The 22409-nt window shown below is 40.3% G+C and overlaps 1 protein-coding gene across 1 annotated transcript in view; it reads left to right on the top strand.

Annotated features, from left to right (window-relative positions):
• The window catches only part of LOC108719952 (serine-rich adhesin for platelets-like), a 54451-nt gene that overhangs the window by 3265 nt on the left and 28777 nt on the right, over positions 1–22409 (top strand). Inside the window, exon 2 of the mRNA XM_041584367.1 lies at positions 2049–21056. Within this exon, the coding sequence (XP_041440301.1) occupies positions 2049–21056 (19008 nt within the window). The remainder of the gene's footprint in view (positions 1–2048; positions 21057–22409) is intronic.

Genomic DNA, 22409 nt, shown 5'->3' with positions numbered 1-22409 from the left:
ATGCATAGTTTTAGGAAGAGGTTGAAGACTCAAGCATTAATTAATTAGCTCCCTTACGGGGGAATGTAATAAAAATCGCTAATGGAAAAACTATTCGCAATGCGAACAGTTATGCCTTTGCGCAAACAAATTTTGCTTTGTGCGAATTTAATATAGCTTTTGCGAGCCCGGAAACTGTTTAGCGACCACTTCCGACAGTGAAAGACCGTTTGCGAATTTTATAGTTTGCGCCAATGCGCAGTCAATGTAATAAAACTTCTTACTGAAAAAGTCGTTATGTTTGCTCCAAAAGATTACGACACCTTCAAGCACTTCTTATGAGTGCACAATTAAAATTCGCAATGCGCAATTAAAATTCGCAATGCAATAACAATTTAAGGAACAATATTACATTGCGAGATGTGGATTTTTAGTCTTATTGGTGCGAATTGTTTTGCTCTTTGCAACTTTTATTACATTCCCCTGTTAGTATGTTATAGCAATTCTTTGCAAATTTTTATTTGGTCTTCATTTTTAATTTTCATTTAAAGTTTTTATTTGCCATTTTCCAGCTGGCAATTTTAAATGCTATGTGGCTATTGGCTTTAACTGACCTAGGCAGCCATAAATCTATTGCTCTAACCGGCTGTAATTTATTAACTCAGGTTTATATTTTTTCCCAGTAGAGTTAACAGTTAAAGGTGGCTATACATTGGTCCTTCTAGACAGGTTTGACTTTCCTGACAGCTTCTGAGTGTTAATGCAGTGCTCATACAATGGACTTATAGATCACACTGAAAAATCTAATCGTTGTCCCCTGGGTGAGTGATTGGTTCAGGCCAATTTGGTGTGTAACCAATTGACCCATATAGCATTTTTGGAGACCTCGACAAAAGAGAGAATATGTCAGTGTATGGCCAACTTAGGATCCCTATCAAATTCACACCTACTACATTTGATTTTATCAGGAATCAGTTAGCCTGTCTGTATGTTTTTGTAGTGTGGGAGTAAACCCATACAAACATAGGGGAACGTAAGAATTCCTTATAGATCAACGTAATCAAACTATGGCAGTGCTGCAAGTTAGAATTCCTATATACTGAGCATTACTGCTTCCCAATTTTATTGTCATTGTTATTTTTTATTGCTATTATAAAATTTATGACAACTTTATAACAGTCAGCAAATGAGTTGGCACATTTCTCAAAGTCTTTTGACATTTTTAAAATGTGCCAATTACTAAAATTCAGCCAAATTCTGTTCTTTCTTATTGCTGTTATAATTGAGAGGCAGTGTTTAAGTTTAATACACTTACGATTTAGGAATTGGAAAAAAAAAGCTTTGCCTTAAATTAAATGTAGCACTCTTTTAAGTGTGACTTTCCAAACCCAAAATAATCATTTACACCAAAAAGATTCTGTGACATACACTAGCTTGCTAATGGGGTGTCCCAATAAGAGTGTGCTGAACTGATGCTTAAACATCCCCCAAATTTATGTTTTCCCACATTTTACACCATTTTTGTGATTCCACAAATTTATAATGCATTTTAGTGGGTTATTTTACTATGCTTTTCTGAATTTTACACTTACATTTTGTTCTGGTTTTCCCAAAATATCTGTTTGTCCACTGTGAATGTTATTTTTATCGAGTTAGGAGGTTTAAAATATTAACTATATGCAATACAATATTTTGCCATGGGTCATTCTGTAAATAGTGAATTCCAATTAGTCTGCACCTCATACAGCCATGCACAAATCATTTATTGCTTTAGGTTGTACAGTATTTTTCTACAATAAATTAAAGAAATTATAATCTCTATTCAGGCCCATTGGCCACAGACATTGTAATCTGTGGCTCCGCCATGTTTTTTCAGGCATAGAATCAGATCACCACCCTTAGATGACATCCACTGATTCAAATGGATGTGCAGATTAATGAACTATGAAAAATATAAATATGCTAATGGTGTGTGTGTGTGTATTTTTATGTATCTATATATGTATTATATTACATTGAAGTATTTTATTTGTATTATATAATAAACATTTAATTTCTTGGCATTTCAGGTAAAGTGGATACGGCAACAGCAGTTCACAGTTCATTTGCTACAACAACTTTTAACAACAGTGTGCTCACATACTCTACTAACAGCTTGTCAACCAAAAATATATATGAAGAGAACAAAACTCCTTCACCTTCCTCAAACATGAAAAACCAAAACCCTGATTCTTTGACAGTTACAAATATTTCATCTCACAAAAACTTGATAGCTTCTACTAATGATGTACCAGAGCAAACTACAAAGAAAGAAACAGATACGGAAAATGGCAAAAAAGGGGAGGTTACTTGGTCTTCAAAAAAAGAATCCTCAAGCAGAGAAACCCTAAAAATACCATCCATGGACACTGAAACCTCCACTTCACCAACAACAAGAATGTTTTCTTCTACTATAGCCTTGAAAACATCCAAAGGTTCTTTAACTACCACCACTCCTGTACTGTCTGTCTCTGGAAGAATCACTAATGAAGAAAAAGAAATTAATTCTGAAAGTAGAGCAGAAAATGAAAACACACGAGAAATAATAAGCTCCATAAGTCAAAGAACTTCAAAATCTGCAAACTTACTTACACCAGTAGCAACCATAACTTCTGCTGAATCTACACAACAAGAGACAACATTCTATTCCACTATTACTATTCCAGAAGAGAGAGCAAGGTCTTCCATCGGAACAACTGTACAAGTGACAAAAAGTATGGCAATGTCTACCACTCCAGAGGACTATGCAAGCTCTATAACAATTAGTGGCATGAGACTTTCTGAAAGTCCATTTACCAATGTGAAACCAACCCTGGAGACAAGCAGTTCAACAGCTACCATGGCTCTCCAAGAGATAACATCCAATGCGCCCAAAGAATCTGCCAATGTGTCACATGACATACAAAGTCACTCAGTCAACAATAATTTGGAAGAGAAAGAAACCACATCCAACATCATAAGTTCAGGAAAAGCTGAAAGCACCCACACAGTTATAAGCACCACACCTCTTGCAGCTTCAGAATTGACAAGCATTGCACAAACAACACACAAAATAACAATTTCATCTGCTGAATCCACCCATCCAGAGATTATGTTTTCTGCATCTAAAACAAACCCTGGAGAGAACACAAGCTCTTCCCATGGTTCAAGATCAGATGTCACAACAAGTATGGCAATATCAACTACTCCCCAGCACCATGGAAGCTCTCAAGCTACTAGTAGAAACAAAGTCTCTGAAAGTCCAACCACAAAAGAAAGTCTAGTTACCAAGGTAGAACCAACCCTGGAGACAAGCAGTTCAACAGCCACCATTACTCTCCAAGGGATGACATCCACTGTGCCCAAAGAATCTGTGAAACAAACACAAGACATACAAAGTTACTCAACCAACAATAATTTGGAAGAGACAGAAACCATATCAGTTATCACCATTTCTGCAAAAAATACAACAAATGTAATTTCTGTTTCTGGAAGAGTCACTAATATGGAAAGAACAGATGATAAGGCTTATGCAACCACTCATGAGAACCATGGCACTGTAGATTCTGAAACAGATAGGCATAGAACTGCCACAAGCAGAGTGCGTTTTACTAGACCAGAATTGTCCACACGTCTGTCCGCCATAGCATCCACCATCCAGACACCACAAGAGCATACATCCTCTTCATTTTCCACAAGACCAGAGATGACAGCAACCACATCAGTAAACAGCCAATCTCAGGAAATTCCAAGAACTGTGGCAAATCCCCCAACAGTTTTTAAAACTCACTCAGCCTCAGAAGGACTAGGGTCATCATCCTCTGCATCTTCACTTATGTCACAACTCACAAGTGCAAGTGCTTTGTCTACTGAGAAAGAAATCAACACTATGAGCACAACAGAAAATGAAAACGCACAAGAAATAACAAGCTCCAAAAGCTTCGGCAGAACAACGACTTCTGCTGAATCTACACAACAGGAGACAACATTGTCTTCAACCATTGCCAAGCTGGAAGAGAGTACAAGCTCTTCCATTGGTACAACTTTACATGTGATGAAAAGTATGGAAATATCCACCACTCCTAGGTATGTTATAAGCTCAAAAACAGCTAGTGTCAATGAATTTTCTAAAAGTCCAATTACCAATGTAAAACAGACCCTGGAGACAAGCAGTTCAACAGCCACCACTACTCTCCATGAAATGACATCCACTGTGCTCACAGAATCTGCCAAAATTATACAAGACATTCAAAGTTACTCAACCACCAGCAATTTGGATGATAAAGATAGCTCATCAATCATTGCTATGAGTACAGGGGAAACTGAAAGCAACCACGCAATTATAAATGCCACACCTCTTGCAACTTCAGAATTGACAAGCATTGCAGAAACAACACACAAAATAACAATCTCATCTGCTGAATCTACCCCTCCAGAGACTATGTTTTCTGCATTCAAAACAAGCCCTGGGGAGAACACAAACTCTTCCCGCAATTTGAGATCAGATGTGACAACAAGTATGGCAATATCAACTGCTCCCCAACAGCATGGAATCTCTCAAGCTACTAGTAGAAGCAAAGCCTCTGAAAGCCCAACCACAGAAGCAGCATTCAGTACTGAGACATTCACCATCTCAGCTCAAGAGAATACATCCAATGTCCGCTTTGAGCCTCCTAGGTACACAACACAACAAGCTGTTAAAAGTGTGCCAAGTACTAATACAATAGAAGCTAATAAAATCACTTCATCTATTTCAACACAAGAAACCACAAGTGGGGAAACCCTAAAAACACAGCCAATGGAAAAAACCTCTGCCATTACGACTACAACCACAACGTCCAAAGGTACTGAAACCTCCACTTTGCCAAAAACAAGAACCCTTTCTTCTGCTACTACATTAATGAAAACATATACAAGTCCTTTAATTACCATTCGAGAAAGGGAGACAATATCTGAAATCAGTACAGAGTCTCCAAAGACTGCAACAAAGGTAATTTCTGTTTCTGGAGGAATTACTAATCAGCAAAGAACATATGATAAGACTTATACAACCACTCTTGAGAGCCATAGCACTGTAGCTTATTCTGAAACAGATAAGCATAGAAGATCCACAAGCAGAGTTAGTTTTACTACACCAGGAATGTCCACACATCTGTCAGCCATCGTATCCACCATCCGCACACCACATGAGAATGCAACCTCTTCAGTTTCCACAAGACCAGAGAGGTCAGCAACCACTTCAGGACACAGCAAATCCCAGGAAATTCCAATGACCATGGTCAAGTCCCCAACAGTTTCTGAAATTCACTCAACTTCACAAAACATAGGGTCATCAGCCTCTGCATTTTCTTTTGTGACACAACACACAAGTGCAACGATTTTGCCTACCGAGAAGGAAGTCAACACTGTGAGTACAGCAGGAAATGAAACCCCAGAACAAGTAGCAAGCTCTACAAGCCTCAGAACTTCAATGCCAGCCACCTTTGCAGATACTACACACGTATCAACAATGACTACTGCTGAATCTACACAGCAAAAGACTACATTCTCTTCAACCCTAACTAGACTGGAAGATAGCACAAGCTCTTCCATCGCAACATCTGTAGATGTGACAAAAAGTATGGCAATATCAACTGTTCCTAAAGGCGTTACAAGCTCTACAACAACTAGTGGCATGGGACTCTCTGAAAGTCTAGTTACCAAGGTAGAACCAACCCTGGAGACAAGCAGTTCAACAGCCACCATTACTCTCCAAGGGATGACATCCACTGTGCCCAAAGAATCTATGAAACAAACACAAGACATACAAAGTTACTCAACCAACAATAATTTGGAAGAGACAGAAACCATATCAATCATCACCAGGTCTCCAAATACTGCAACAAATGTAATTTCTGTTTCTGGAAGGGTCACTCATATGGAAAGAACAGATGATAAGGCTTATGCAACCACTTATGAGAACCATGGCACTGTAGATTTTTCTGAAACAACGTCCAAAGGTACTGAAACCTCCAGTTTGCCAAAAACAAGAACCCTTTCTTCTGCTACTACATTACTGAAAACATATACAAGTCCTTTAATTACCATTCGAGAAAGGGAGACAATCTCTGAAATCATTACAGAGTCTCCAAAGACTGCAACAAAGGTAATTTCTGTTTCTGGAGGAATTACTAATCAGCAAAGAACATATGATAAGACTTATACAACCACTCTTGAGAGCCATAGCACTATAGCTTATGCTGAAACAGATAAGCATAGAAGAACCACAAGCAGAGAGAGTTTTACTACACCAGAAATGTCCACACATCTGTCAGCCATCATATCCACCATCCGCATACCACATGAGAATGCAAACTCTTCAGTTTCCACAAGACCAGAGAGGTCAGCAACCACTTCAGGACACAGCAAATCCCAGGAAATTCCAATGACCATGGTCAATTCCCCAACAGTTTCTGAAATTCACTCAACTTCACAAAACATAGGGTCATCAGCCTCTGCATTTTCTTTTGTGACACAACACACAAGTGCAAGTGTTTTGCCTACTGAGAAGGAAGTCAACACTGTGAGTACAGCAGGAAATGAAACCCCAGAACAAGTAACAAGCTCTACGAGCCTCAGAACTTCAATGCCGGCCATCTTTGCAGATACTACACACGTATCAACAATGACTACTGCTGAATCTACACAGCAAAAGACAACATTCTCTTCAACCCTAACTAGACTGGAAGATAGCACAAGCTCTTCCATCGCAACATCTGTAGATGTGACAAAAAGTATGGCAATATCAACTGTTCCTAAAGGCGTTACAAGCTCTACAACAACTAGTGGCATGGGACTCTCTGAAAGTCTAGTTACCAAGGTAGAACCAACCCTGGAGACAAGCAGTTCAACAGCCACCATTACTCTCAAAGGGATGACATCCACTGTGCCCAAAGAATCTATGAAACAAACACAAGACATACAAAGTTACTCAACCAACAATAATTTGGAAGAGACAGAAACCATATCAATCATCACCAGGTCTCCAAATACTGCAACAAATGTAATTTCTGTTTCTGGAAGGGACACTCATATGGAAATAACAGATGATAAGGCTTATGCAACCACTCATGAGAACCATGGCACTGTAGATTATTCTGAAACAATGTCCAAAGGTACTGAAACCTCCAGTTTGCCAAAAACAAGAACCCTTTCTTCTGCTACTACATTACTGAAAACATATACAAGTCCTTTAATTACCATTCGAGAAAGGGAGACAATCTCTGAAATCAGTACAGAGTCTCCAAAGACTGCAACAAATGTCATTTCTGTTTCTGGAGGAATTACTAATCAGCAAAGAACATATGATAAGACTTATACAACCACTCTTGAGAGCCATAGCACGGTAGCTTATTCTGAAACAGATAAGCATAGAAGAACCACAAGCAGAGTGAATTTTACTACACCAGAAATGTCCACACATCTGTCAGCCATCATATCCACCATCATCACACCACATGAGAATGCAACCTCTTCAGTTTCCACAAGACCAGAGAGGTCAGCAACCACTTCAGGACACAGCAAATCCCAGGTTCCAATGACCATGGTCAATTCCCCAACAGTTTCTGAAATTCACTCAACTTCACAAAACATAGGGTCATCAGCCTCTGCATTTTCTTTTGTGACACAACACACAAGTTCAACGGTTTTGCCTACCGATAAGGAAGTCAACACTGTGAGTACAGCAGGAAATGAAACCACAGAACAAGTAACAAGCTCTACAAGCCTCAGAACTTCAATGCCGGCCACCTTTGCAGATACTACACACGTATCAACAATGACTACTGCTGAATCTACACAGCAAAAGACAACATTCTCTTCAACCCTAACTAGACTGGAAGATAGCACAAGCTCTTCCATCGCAACATCTGTAGATGTGACAAAAAGTATGACAATATCCACTGTTCCTAAGGGCGTTACAAGCTCTACAACAACTAGTGGCATGGCACTCTCTGAAAGTCTAATTACCAAGGTAGAACCATCCATGGAGAAAAGCAGTTCAACAGCCACCATTACTCGCCAAGGGATGACATCCACTGTGCCCAAAGAATCTATGAAACAAACACAAGACATACAAAGTTACTCAACCAACAATCATTTGGAAGAGACAGAAACCATATCAATCATCACCAGGTCTCCAAATACTGCAACAAATGTAATTTCTGTTTCTGGAAGGGACACTCATATGGAAATAACAGATGATAAGGCTTATGCAACCACTCATGAGAACCATGGCACTGTAGATTATTCTGAAACAATGTCCAAAGGTACTGAAACCTCCAGTTTGCCAAAAACAAGAACCCTTTCTTCTGCTACTACATTACTGAAAACATATACAAGTCCTTTAATTACCATTCGAGAAAGGGAGACAATCTCTGAAATCAGTACAGAGTCTCCAAAGACTGCAACAAATGTCATTTCTGTTTCTGGAGGAATTACTAATCAGCAAAGAACATATGATAAGACTTATACAACCACTCTTGAGAGCCATAGCACGGTAGCTTATTCTGAAACAGATAAGCATAGAAGAACCACAAGCAGTGTGAGTTTTACTACACCAGAAATGTCCACACATCTGTCAGCCATCATATCCACCATCATCACACCACATGAGAATGCAACCTCTTCAGTTTCCACAAGACCAGAGAGGTCAGCAACCACTTCAGGACACAGCAAATCCCAGGTTCCAATGACCATGGTCAATTCCCCAACAGTTTCTGAAATTCACTCAACTTCACAAAACATAGGGTCATCAGCCTCTGCATTTTCTTTTGTGACACAACACACAAGTTCAACGGTTTTGCCTACCGATAAGGAAGTCAACACTGTGAGTACAGCAGGAAATGAAACCACAGAACAAGTAACAAGCTCTACAAGCCTCAGAACTTCAATGCCGGCCACCTTTGCAGATACTACACACGTATCAACAATGACTACTGCTGAATCTACACAGCAAAAGACAACATTCTCTTCAACCCTAACTAGACTGGAAGATAGCACAAGCTCTTCCATCGCAACATCTGTAGATGTGACAAAAAGTATGACAATATCCACTGTTCCTAAGGGCGTTACAAGCTCTACAACAACTAGTGGCATGGCACTCTCTGAAAGTCTAATTACCAAGGTAGAACCATCCATGGAGAAAAGCAGTTCAACAGCCACCATTACTCGCCAAGGGATGACATCCACTGTGCCCAAAGAATCTATGAAACAAACACAAGACATACAAAGTTACTCAACCAACAATCATTTGGAAGAGACAGAAACCATATCAATCATCACCAGGTCTCCAAATACTGCAACAAATGTAATTTCTGTTTCTGGAAGGGTCACTAATATGGAAAGAACAGATGATAAGGCTTATGCAACCTCTCGTGAGAACCATGGCACTGTAGATTATTCTGAAACAACGTCCAAAGGTACTAAAACCTCCAGTTTGCCAAAAACAAGAACCCTTTCTTCTGCTACTACATTACTGGAAACATATACAAGTCCTTTAATTTCCATTCGAGAAAGGGAGACAATCTCTGAAATCAGTACAGAATCTCCAAAGACTACAACAAATGTAACTTCTGTTTCTGGAGAAATTACTAATCAACAAAAAACATATGATAAGACTTATACAACCACTCTTGAGAGCCATAGCACTGTAGCTTATTCTGAAACAGATAAGCATAGAAAAACCACAAGCAGTGTGAGTTTTACTACACCAGAAATGTCCACACATCTGTCAGCCATCGTATCCACCATCCGCACACCACATGAGAATGCAACCTATTCAGTTTCCACAAGACCAGAGAGGTCAGCAACCACTTCAGGACACAGCAAATCCCAGGAAATTCCAATGACCATGGTCAATTCCCCAACAGTTTCTGAAATTCACTCAACTTCACAAAACATAGGGTCATCAGCCTCTGCATTTTCTTTTGTGACACAACACACAAGTTCAACGGTTTTGCCTACCGAGAAGGAAGTCAACACTGTGAGTACAGCAGGAAATGAAACCCCAAAACAAGTAGCAAGCTCTACAAGCCTCAGAACTTCAATGCCGGCCACCTTTGCAGATACTACACACGTATCAACAATGACTACTGCTGAATCTACACAGCAAAAGACAACATTCTCTTCAACCCTAACTAGACTGGAAGATAGCACAAGCTCTTCCATCGCAACATCTGTAGATGTGACAAAAAGTATGGCAATATCCACTGTTCCTAAGGGCGTTACAAGGTCTACAACAACTAGTGGCATGGGACTCTCTGAAAGTCTAGTTACCAAGGTAGAACCAACCCTGGAGACAAGCAGTTCAACAGCCACCATTACTCTCCAAGGGATGACATCCACTGTGCCCAAAGAATCTATGAAACAAACACAGGACATACAAAGTTACTCAACCAACAATAATTTGGAAGAGACAGAAACCATATCAATCATCACCAGGTCTCCAAATACTGCAACAAATGTAATTTCTGTTTCTGGAAGGGACACACATATGGAAAGAACAGATGATAAGGCTTATGCAACCACTCATGAGAACCATGGCACTGTAGATTATTCTGAAACAATGTCCAAAGGTACTGAAACCTCCAGTTTGCCAAAAACAAGAACCCTTTCTTCTGCTACTACATTACTGAAAACATATACAAGTCCTTTAATTACCATTCGAGAAAGGGAGACAATCTCTGAAATCAGTACAGAGTCTCCAAAAACTGCAACAAAGGTAATTTCTGTTTCTGGAGGAATTACTAATCAGCAAAGAACATATGATAAGACTTATACAACCACTCTTGAGAGCCATAGCACTGTAGCTTATGCTGAAACAGATAAGCATAGAAGAACCACAAGCAGAGTGAGTTTTACTACACCAGAAATGTCCACACATCTGTCAGCCATCTTATCCACCATCCGCACACCACATGAGAATGCAACCTCTTCAGTTTCCACAAGACCAGAGAGGTCAGCAACCACTTCAGGACACAGCAAATCCCAGGAAATTCCAATGACCATGGTCAATTCCCCAACAGTTTCTGAAATTCACTCAACTTCACAAAACATAGGGTCATCAGCCTCTGCATTTTCTTTTGTGACACAACACACAAGTGCAAGTGTTTTGCCTACTGAGAAGGAAGTCAACACTGTGAGTACAGCAGGAAATGAAACCCCAGAACAAGTAACAAGCTCTACGAGCCTCAGAACTTCAATGCCGGCCATCTTTGCAGATACTACACACGTATCAACAATGACTACAGCTGAATCTACACAGCAAAAGACAACATTCTCTTCAACCCTAACTAGACTGGAAGATAGCACAAGCTCTTTCATCGCAACATCTGTAGATGTGACAAAAAGTATGGCAATATCAACTGTTCCTAAAGGCGTTACAAGCTCTACAACAACTAGTGGCATGGGACTCTCTGAAAGTCTAGTTACCAAGGTAGAACCAACCCTGGAGACAAGCAGTTCAACAGCCACCATTACTCTCAAAGGGATGACATCCACTGTGCCCAAAGAATCTATGAAACAAACACAAGACATACAAAGTTACTCAACCAACAATAATTTGGAAGAGACAGAAACCATATCAATCATCACCAGGTCTCCAAATACTGCAACAAATGTAATTTCTGTTCCTGGAAGGGACACTCATATGGAAATAACAGATGATAAGGCTTATGCAACCACTCATGAGAACCATGGCACTGTAGATTATTCTGAAACAATGTCCAAAGGTACTGAAACCTCCAGTTTGCCAAAAACAAGAACCCTTTCTTCTGCTACTACATTACTGAAAACATATACAAGTCCTTTAATTACCATTCGAGAAAGGGAGACAATCTCTGAAATCAGTACAGAGTCTCCAAAGACTGCAACAAATGTCATTTCTGTTTCTGGAGGAATTACTAATCAGCAAAGAACATATGATAAGACTTATACAACCACTCTTGAGAGCCATAGCACTGTAGCTTATTCTGAAACAGATGAGCATAGAAGAACCACAAGCAGAGTGAATTTTACTACACCAGAAATGTCCACACATCTGTCAGCCATCATATCCACCATCATCACACCACATGAGAATGCAACCTCTTCAGTTTCCACAAGACCAGAGAGGTCAGCAACCACTTCAGGACACAGCAAATCCCAGGAAATTCCAATGACCATGGTCAATTCCCCAACAGTTTCTGAAATTCACTCAACTTCACAAAACATAGGGTCATCAGCCTCTGCATTTTCTTTTTTGACACAACACACAAGTTCAACGGTTTTGCCTAGCGAGAAGGAAGTCAACACTGTGAGTACAGCAGGAAATGAAACCCCAGAACAAGTAGCAAGCTCTACAAGCCTCAGAACTTCAATGCCGGCCACCTTTGCAGATACTACACACGTATCAACAATGACTACTGCTGAATCTACACAGCAAAAGACAACATTCTCTTCAACCCTAACTAGACTGGAAGATAGCACAAGCTCTTCCATCGCAACATCTGTAGATGTGACAAAAAGTATGGCAATATCCACTGTTCCTAAGGGCGTTACAAGGTCTACAACAACTAGTGGCATGGGACTCTCTGAAAGTCTAGTTACCAAGGTAGAACCAACCATGGAGACAAGCAGTTCAACAGCCACCATTACTCTCCAAGGGATGACATCCACTGTGCCCAAAGAATCTATGAAACAAACACAGGACATACAAAGTTATTCAACCAACAATAATTTGGAAGAGACAGAAACCATATCAATCATCACCAGGTCTCCAAATACTGCAACAAATGGAATTTCTGTTTCTGGAAGGGACACACATATGGAAAGAACAGATGATAAGGCTTATGCAACCACTCATGAGAACCATGGCACTGTAGATTATTCTGAAACAATGTCCAAAGGTACTGAAACCTCCAGTTTGCCAAAAACAAGAACCCTTTCTTCTGCTACTACATTACTGAAAACATATACAAGTCCTTTAATTACCATTCGAGAAAGGGAGACAATCTCTGAAATCAGTACAGAGTCTCCAAAAACTGCAACAAAGGTAATTTCTGTTTCTGGAGGAATTACTAATCAGCAAAGAACATACGATAAGACTTATACAACCACTCTTGAGAGCCATAGCACTGTAGCTTATGCTGAAACAGATAAGCATAGAAGAACCACAAGCAGAGTGAGTTTTACTACACCAGAAATGTCCACACATCTGTCAGCCATCTTATCCACCATCCGCACACCACATGAGAATGCAACCTCTTCAGTTTCCACAAGACCAGAGAGGTCAGCAACCACTTCAGGACACAGCAAATCCCAGGAAATTCCAATGACCATGGTCAATTCCCCAACAGTTTCTGAAATTCACTCAACTTCACAAAACATAGGGTCATCAGCCTCTGCATTTTCTTTTGTGACACAACACACAAGTTCAACGGTTTTGCCTACCGAGAAGGAAGTCAACACTGTGAGTACAGCAGGAAATGAAACCCCAGAACAAGTAACAAGCTCTACAAGCCTCAGAACTTCAATGCCGGCCACCTTTGCAGATACTACACACGTATCAACAATGACTACTGCTGAATCTACACAGCAAAAGACAACATTCTCTTCAACCCTAACTAGACTGGAAGATAGCACAAGCTCTTCCATCGCAACATCTGTAGATGTGACAAAAAGTATGGCAATATCCACTGTTCCTAAGGGCGTTACAAGGTCTACAACAACTAGTGGCATGGGACTCTCTGAAAGTCTAGTTACCAAGGTAGAACCAACCATGGAGACAAGCAGTTCAACAGCCACCATTACTCTCCAAGGGATGACATCCACTGTGCCCAAAGAATCTATGAAACAAACACAGGACATACAAAGTTATTCAACCAACAATAATTTGGAAGAGACAGAAACCATATCAATCATCACCAGGTCTCCAAATACTGCAACAAATGGAATTTCTGTTTCTGGAAGGGACACTCATATGGAAATAACAGATGATAAGGCTTATGCAACCACTCATGAGAACCATGGCACTGTAGATTATTCTGAAACAATGTCCAAAGGTACTGAAACCTCCAGTTTGCCAAAAACAAGAACCCTTTCTTCTGCTACTACATTACTGAAAACATATACAAGTCCTTTAATTACCATTCGAGAAAGGGAGACAATCTCTGAAATCAGTACAGAGTCTCCAAAAACTGCAACAAAGGTAATTTCTGTTTCTGGAGGAATTACTAATCAGCAAAGAACATATGATAAGACTTATACAACCACTCTTGAGAGCCATAGCACTGTAGCTTATGCTGAAACAGATAAGCATAGAAGAACCACAAGCAGAGTGAGTTTTACTACACCAGAAATGTCCACACATCTGTCAGCCATCATATCCACCATCCGCACACCACATGAGAATGCAACCTCTTCAGTTTCCACAAGACCAGAGAGGTCAGTAACCACTTCAGGACACAGCAAATCCCAGGAAATTCCAATGACCATGGTCAATTCCCCAACAGTTTCTGAAATTCACTCAACTTCACAAAACATAGGGTCATCAGCCTCTGCATTTTCTTTTGTGACACAACACACAAGTGCAAGTGTTTTGCCTACCGAGAAGGAAGTCAACACTGTGAGTACAGCAGGAAATGAAACCCCAGAACAAGTAACAAGCTCTACAAGCCTCAGAACTTCAATGCCGGCCACTTTTGCAGATACTACACACGTATCAACAATGACTACTGCTGAATCTACACAGCAAAAGACAACATTCTCTTCAACCCTAACTAGACTGGAAGATAGCATAAGCTCTTCCATTGCAACATCTGTAGATGTGACAAAAAGTATGGCAATATCCACTGTTCCTAAGGGCGTTACAAGCTCTACAACAACTAGTGGCATGGGACTCTCTGAAAGTCTAATTACCAAGGTAGAACCAACCATGGAGACAAGCAGTTCAACAGCCACCATTACTCGCCAAGGGATGACATCCACTGTGCCCAAAGAATCTATGAAACAAACACAAGACATACAAAGTTACTCAACCAACAATCATTTGGAAGAGACAGAAACCATATCAATCATCACCAGGTCTCCAAATACTGCAACAAATGTAATTTCTGTTTCTGGAAGGGTCACTCATATGGAAAGAACAGATGATAAGGCTTATGCAACCACTCATGAGAACCATGGCACTGTAGATTATTCTGAAACAATGTCCAAAGGTACTGAAACCTCCAGTTTGCCAAAAACAAGAACCCTTTCTTCTGCTACTACATTACTGAAAACATATACAAGTCCTTTAATTACCATTCGAGAAAGGGAGACAATCTCTGAAATCAGTACAGAGTCTCCAAAGACTGCAACAAAGGTAATTTCTATTTCTGGAGGAATTACTAATCAGCAAAGAACATATGATAAGACTTATACAACCACTCTTGAGAACCATAGCACTGTAGCTTGTGCTGAAACAGATAAGCATAGAAGAACCACAAGCAGAGTGAGTTTTACTACACCAGAAATGTCCACACATCTGTCAACCATCATATCCACCATCCGCACACCACATGAGAATGCAACCTCTTCAGTTTCCACAAGACCAGAGAGGTCAGCAACCACTTCAGGACACAGCAAATCCCAGGAAATTCCAATGACCATGGTCAATTCCCCAACAGTTTCTGAAATTCACTCAACTTCAGAAAACATAGGGTCATCAGCCTCTGCATTTTCTTTTGTGACACAACACACAAGTTCAACGGTTTTGCCTACCGAGAAGGAAGTCAACACTGTGAGTACAGCAGGAAATGAAACCCCAGAACAAGTAGCAAGCTCTACGAGCCTCAGAACTTCAATGCCGGCCACCTTTGCCGATACTACACACGTATCAACAATGACTACTGCTGAATCTACACAGCAAAAGACAACATTCTCTTCAACCCTAACTAGACTGGAAGATAGCACAAGCTCTTCCATCGCAACATCTGTAGATGTGACAAAAAGTATGACAATATCCACTGTTCCTAAGGGCGTTACAAGCTCTACAACAACTAGTGGCATGGGACTCTCTGAAAGTCTAATTACCAAGGTAGAACCAACCATGGAGACAAGCAGTTTAACAGCCACCATTACTCGCCAAGGGATGACATCCACTGTGCCCAAAGAATCTATGAAACAAACACAAGACATACAAAGTTACTCAACCAACAATAATTTGGAAGAGACAGAAACCATATCAATCATCACCAGGTCTCCAAATACTGCAACAAATGTAATTTCTGTTTCTGGAAGGGTCACTCATATGGAAAGAACAGATGATAAGGCTTATGCAACCACTCATAAGAACCATGGCACTGTAGATTATTCTGAAACAATGTCCAAAGGTACTGAAACCTCAAGTTTGCCAAAAACAAGAACCCTTTCTTCTGCTACTACATTACTGAAAACATATACAAGTCCTTTAATTACCATTCGAGAAACGGAGACAATCTCTGAAATCAGTACAGAATCTCCAAAGACTGCAAGAAATGTCATTTCTGTTTCTGGAGAAATTACTAATCAGCAAAGAACATATGATAAGACTTATACAACCACTCTTGAGAGCCATAGCACTGTAGCTTATTCTGAAACAGATAAGCATAGAAGAACCACAAGCAGAGTGAGTTTTACTACACCAGAAATGTCCACACATCTGTCAGCCATCATATCCACCATCCGCACACCACATGAGAATGCAACCTCTTCAGTTTCCACAAGACCAGAGAGGTCAGCAACCACTTCAGGACACAGCAAATCCCAGGAAATTCCAATGACCATGGTCAATTCCCCAACAGTTTCTGAAATTCACTCAACTTCAGAAAACATAGGGTCATCAGCCTCTGCATTTTCTTTTGTGACACAACACACAAGTTCAACGGTTTTGCCTACCAAGAAGGAAGTCAACACTGTGAGTACAGCAGGAAATGAAACCCCAGAACAAGTAGCAAGCTCTACGAGCCTCAGAACTTCAATGCCGGCCACCTTTGCAGATACTACACACGTATCAACAATGACTACTGCTGAATCTACACAGCAAAAGACAACATTCTCTTCAACCCTAACTAGACTGGAAGATAGCACAAGCTCTTCCATCGCAACATCTGTAGATGTGACAAAAAGTATGACAATATCCACTGTTCCTAAGGGCATTACAAGCTCTACAACAACTAGTGGCATGGGACTCTCTGAAAGTCTAATTACCAAGGTAGAACCAACCATGGAGACAAGCAGTTCAACAGCCACCATTACTCGCCAAGGGATGACATCCACTGTGCCCAAAGAATCTATGAAACAAACACAAGACATACAAAGTTACTCAACCAACAATAATTTGGAAGAGACAGAAACCATATCAATCATCACCAGGTCTCCAAATACTGCAACAAATGTAATTTCTGTTTCTGGAAGGGACACTCATATGGAAATAACAGATGATAAGGCTTATGCAACCACTCATGAGAACCATGGCACTGTAGATTATTCTGAAACAACGTCCAAAGGTACTGAAACCTCCAGTTTGCCAAAAACAAGAACCCTTTCTTCTGCTACTACCTTACTGAAAACATATACAAGTCCTTTAATTACCATTCGAGAAAGGGAGACAATCTCTGAAATCAGTACAGAGTCTCCAAAGACTGCAACAAATGTCATTTCTGTTTCTGGAGAAATTACTAATCAGCAAAGAACATATGATAAGACTTATACAACCACTCTTGCGAGCCATAGCACTGTAGCTTATTCTGAAACAGATAAGCATAGAAGAACCACAAGCAGAGTGAGTTTTACTATACCAGAAATGTCCACACATCTGTCAGCCATCATATCCACCATCCACACACCACATGAGAATGCAACCTCTTCAGTTTCCACAAGACCAGAGAGGTCAGCAACGACTTCAGGACACAGCAAATCCCAGGAAATTCCAATGACCATGGTCAATTCCCCATCAGTTTCTGAAATTCACTCAACTTCACAAAACATAGGGTCATCAGCCTCTGCATTTTCTTTTGTGACACAACACACAAGTTCAACGGTTTTGCCTACCGATAAGGAAGTCAACACTGTGAGTACAGCAGGAAATGAAACCCCAGAACAAGTAACAAGCTCTACGAGCCTCAGAACTTCAATGCCGGCCACCTTTGCAGATACTACACACGTATCAAAAATGACTACTGCTGAATCTACACAGCAAAAGACAACATTCTCTTCAACCCTAACTAGACTGGAAGATAGCACAAGCTCTTCCATCGCAACATCTGTAGATGTGACAAAAAGTATGGCAATATCCACTGTTCCTAAGGGCGTTAAAAGCTCTACAACAACTAGTGGCATGGGACTCTCTGAAAGTCTAGTTACCAAGGTAGAACCAACCATGGAGACAAGCAGTTCAACAGCCACCATTACTCTCCAAGGGATGACATCCACTGTGCCCAAAGAATCTATGAAACAAACACAAGACATACAAAGTTACTCAACCAACAATAATTTGGAAGAGACAGAAAACATATCAATCATCACCAGGTCTCCAAATACTGCAACAAATGTAATTTCTGTTTCTGGAAGGGTCACTCATATGGAAAGAACAGATGATAAGGCTTATGCAACAACTCATGAGAACCATGGCACTGTAGATTATTCTGAAACAATGTTCAAAGGTACTGAAACCTCCAGTTTGCCAAAAACCTCTTCCGTTTCCACAAGACCAGAAAGGTCAGCAACCACTTCAGGACACAGCAAATCCCAGGAAATTCCAATGACCATGGTCAATTCCCCAACAGTTTCTGAAATTCACTCAACTTCACAAAACATAGGGTCATCAGCCTCTGCATTTTCTTTTGTGACACAATACACAAGTGCAAGTGTTTTGCCTACCGAGAAGGAAGTCAACACTGTGAGTACGGCAGGAAATGAAACCCCAGAACAAGTAACAAGCTCTACAAGCCTCAGAACTTCAATGTTGGCCACCTCTGCAGATACTACTCCCATATCATCAATGACTACTGCTGGATCTATACAAGATAGAACATCGTCTTCAACCCTAACTAGACTCATAGACAGCAGAAGCTCTTCCATAGGAACATCTGTAGATATGACAAAAACTATGGAAATATCCACCGTTCCTATTGGAGTTACAAGTTCTACAATAACTAGGGGCATGGGACTCTCTGATAGATTTGTTACCAAAGTAGAACCAACCCTGGAGACAAGAGAAAAGACAGAAACCATACCATCAGCCTCTGCATTTTCTCTTATGACACAACATAGTGCAAGTGCTTTGCCTAGTACAGCAGAAAATGAAACCACACAAGAAGTAACAAGCTCTACAAGCCTCAGAAATTCAAGGTCAACCTCCTTTGCAGATACTACACCTGTAGCAACAGTGACTTCTGCTGAATCTAGACAACAGGAGACAACATTCTCTTCAACCATATCAAGACAGGAAGAGAGGACAAGCTCATCCATCACAACAACTATAGATGTGACAAAAAGTATGGCAAAAGCCACCACTCCTACAGAGCGTACAAGCTCTACAACAACTAGTGGCATGGGACTCTCTGAAACTATTGTTAGCAAGGAAAAACCAACCCTGGAGACAAGGAGTTCAACAGCCACCATTACTCTCCAAGAGTTGACACCCAATGTGCCCATAGATTCGGCCAAACTAACACAAGACAGACAAAGTTTCTCAAACAACAATAATTTGGAAGAGACAAAAACCACATCAACCATCACTATGAGAATGGGGGAAACTGAAAAAATTACAAGTTCTACATCTCTTGCAACTTCAAGCACTGCCGAGGCAACACACAAAATAACAATCTTATCTGCTGAATCCACCCCTCCAGAGACTATGTTGTCTGCATCCAAAACAGGCCCTGGGGAGAACACAAGCTCAAGTGTGACGACAAGTTTGGCAATATCATCTACTCCCCAGAAACATGGAAGCTCTCAAGCTACAAGTAGAAGCAAAGTCTCTGAAAGTCCAACCACAGAAACAGCATCACTTACTGAGACTCCCACCATATCAGCCCAAGAGATTACATCCAATGTCCTCACAGCAAAAGATATCGAAAGCTTGCAAAATTCTAACACATTAGAAACTAATGAAATCACTTCATATATTTCAACACAAGAAACCACAAGTGGTAAATCCCTAAAAACGCAGCCAATGGGAAAAAACTCTACAATTACGACTACAACCACAACGTCCAAAGGTACTGAAACCTCCACTTTGCCAAAAACAAGAACACTTTCTTCTGCTACTACAATACTGAAAACATCTAAAAGTCCTTTAATTACTATTCGAGAAAGGGAGACAGTCTCCGAAATCAGTCCAGTGTCTCCAAAGACGGCAACAAATCTAATTTCTGTTTCTGGAAGCATAACTAATAAGCAAAGAACAGATGATAAAACTTATACAACTACTCTTGAGAGCCATGGCACTGTAGATTATTCTGAAACAGATAGGCATAGAAGAACCACAAGCAGAGTGAGTTTTACAACACCAGAAATGTCTACTCATATTTCAGCCATCACATCCTCCATCCGTACCCCACATGACCATGCAACTTCTTCAAGAACAGAGAGTACTACATCCACATTAGTAGTATATAGTCCTGTTGAGAAGACAAGTACAAGTACAACTACAAGATATAGTACAAGATCAGACGTGATGATTAACATGGCAAATTCAACTACTGCTCGGGAGCATAGAAGGTCTGAAGTAACTAGTGGAACCAAAGCCTTTCAAAGTCCAATAAAGGATGTAAAACTAATTAATGAGACCACCACTAGATCTGCCCAAGATATCACATCGGAAATTTTTACAGAGACTGCTGGACAAACATCATCCCAAGACATGCAAAACTTTACTGCCACTAACCTATTAGAAGGCAATAAAAACACTTTAGGATTTTCAACAAAGGGTGCACAGACCTCTGAAACCAACAAAACATCACCCAGCATACAAACCAGTAGTGCAATATCCCGAAGTCCTTTAAGCACCATACAAAAAGGTAAGTCAATTTTTGAAATCAATTCCAAACTCACCTAATACCACTATTAAATTCTGTTTTGGCAGATATTTTTAATCAGGAAAGGATAAGTGATAATAGTTGTCAAAAAGCATTACTACTTGTGCTTGGTAGAACTGTATTCATGAAGGGCATGCATGGGTAGGAATATTATCCATCCCCTAATGTGCACATTATTCAGACACACAAGTAAGGGAGGGTCAAGCTAACAAAGGATATTTTATGTATGTCCTTCTCTGTGGACAAGTATGCATGGCACCTTCTGGTGCAGTCTGCAGCTACCACCAGGTTTTGATTACTGCACCAGGTGCTGAGTACAGCATTAATGATTTTTAATGAGCATGAAGGGTCATATTGTTGCTCCCCATAATGTCCTAGCACTGGCATCTATGGTTATAGAAGGACAGATAATTAGTTCAGGTGTTGTTAGGTTCTGTTTGAGTTTCATCCAGAATCATCCAAGAAGTCATCCGAGACTCAACTTGGGGCACCCCTACACTTAAGGGGTTACATAGTAAAAGGTGCAGCATCTGCTATACTGTAGGTCTAGTCACCTATAGCAAATAATTAGCATTGAGAATTGACAAGTCTAATTGTTTGCTACTGGTTACTGCACCTCTGCAAACTTTTATTACAGATGGGGTTGAGCATCTTTTCAGCTCAAAATAAGTTACAATTATAATTTAGACAACTACTATAATAAATGTCAGATCTAACTAGTTTCATGATAAAATGATTCCTGACACATTGTGAGGATCAAGGGGCCTATTTACTTAGTTCGAGTGAAGGAATAGAATAAAAAAACTTTGAATTTCGAATGTTTTTTTGGCTACTTCGACCATCGAATGGGCTACTTCGACTACGACTACGAATCGAACGATTCAAACTAAAAATCGTTCGACTATTCGACCATTCGATAGTCGAAGTACTGTCTCTTTAAAAAAAAAAACTGGGGAAGGTCCCCATAGGCTTTCTATGCTTTTTTGGGTCGAAGAAAAATCGTTTGATCGATGGATTAAAAAGATTCGAATCGAACGATTCGAAGGATTTAATCGTTGGATCTTCGATATTCGAAGTCGAAGGATTTCCATTTGGCAGTCGAATATCGAGGATTAATTAACCCTCGATATTCGACCATAAGTAAATTTGCCCCCAAGTGTTATCTCATAAACTGAGATGACACTCCTTGATTCATCCATTTCTAAGGATTTGGGGTACAAAACATATTCTTTTCAAAGGCGATGGTAAACTGAGATTTTTTGCGGATAGCCATGTAAGGGGGTTAAATCAGATTGACTTCCAAAAAAACTGGGTGAGTTGACACGAGTAGCAATT

This window comes from Xenopus laevis, chromosome 1L, assembly GCF_017654675.1.
Source record: "Xenopus laevis strain J_2021 chromosome 1L, Xenopus_laevis_v10.1, whole genome shotgun sequence".
NCBI classification, from domain to species: domain Eukaryota; kingdom Metazoa; phylum Chordata; class Amphibia; order Anura; family Pipidae; genus Xenopus; species Xenopus laevis.
The sequence above is the reverse complement of the archived record's forward strand: the minus strand, read 5'-3'. Positions and strand labels throughout refer to the sequence as shown.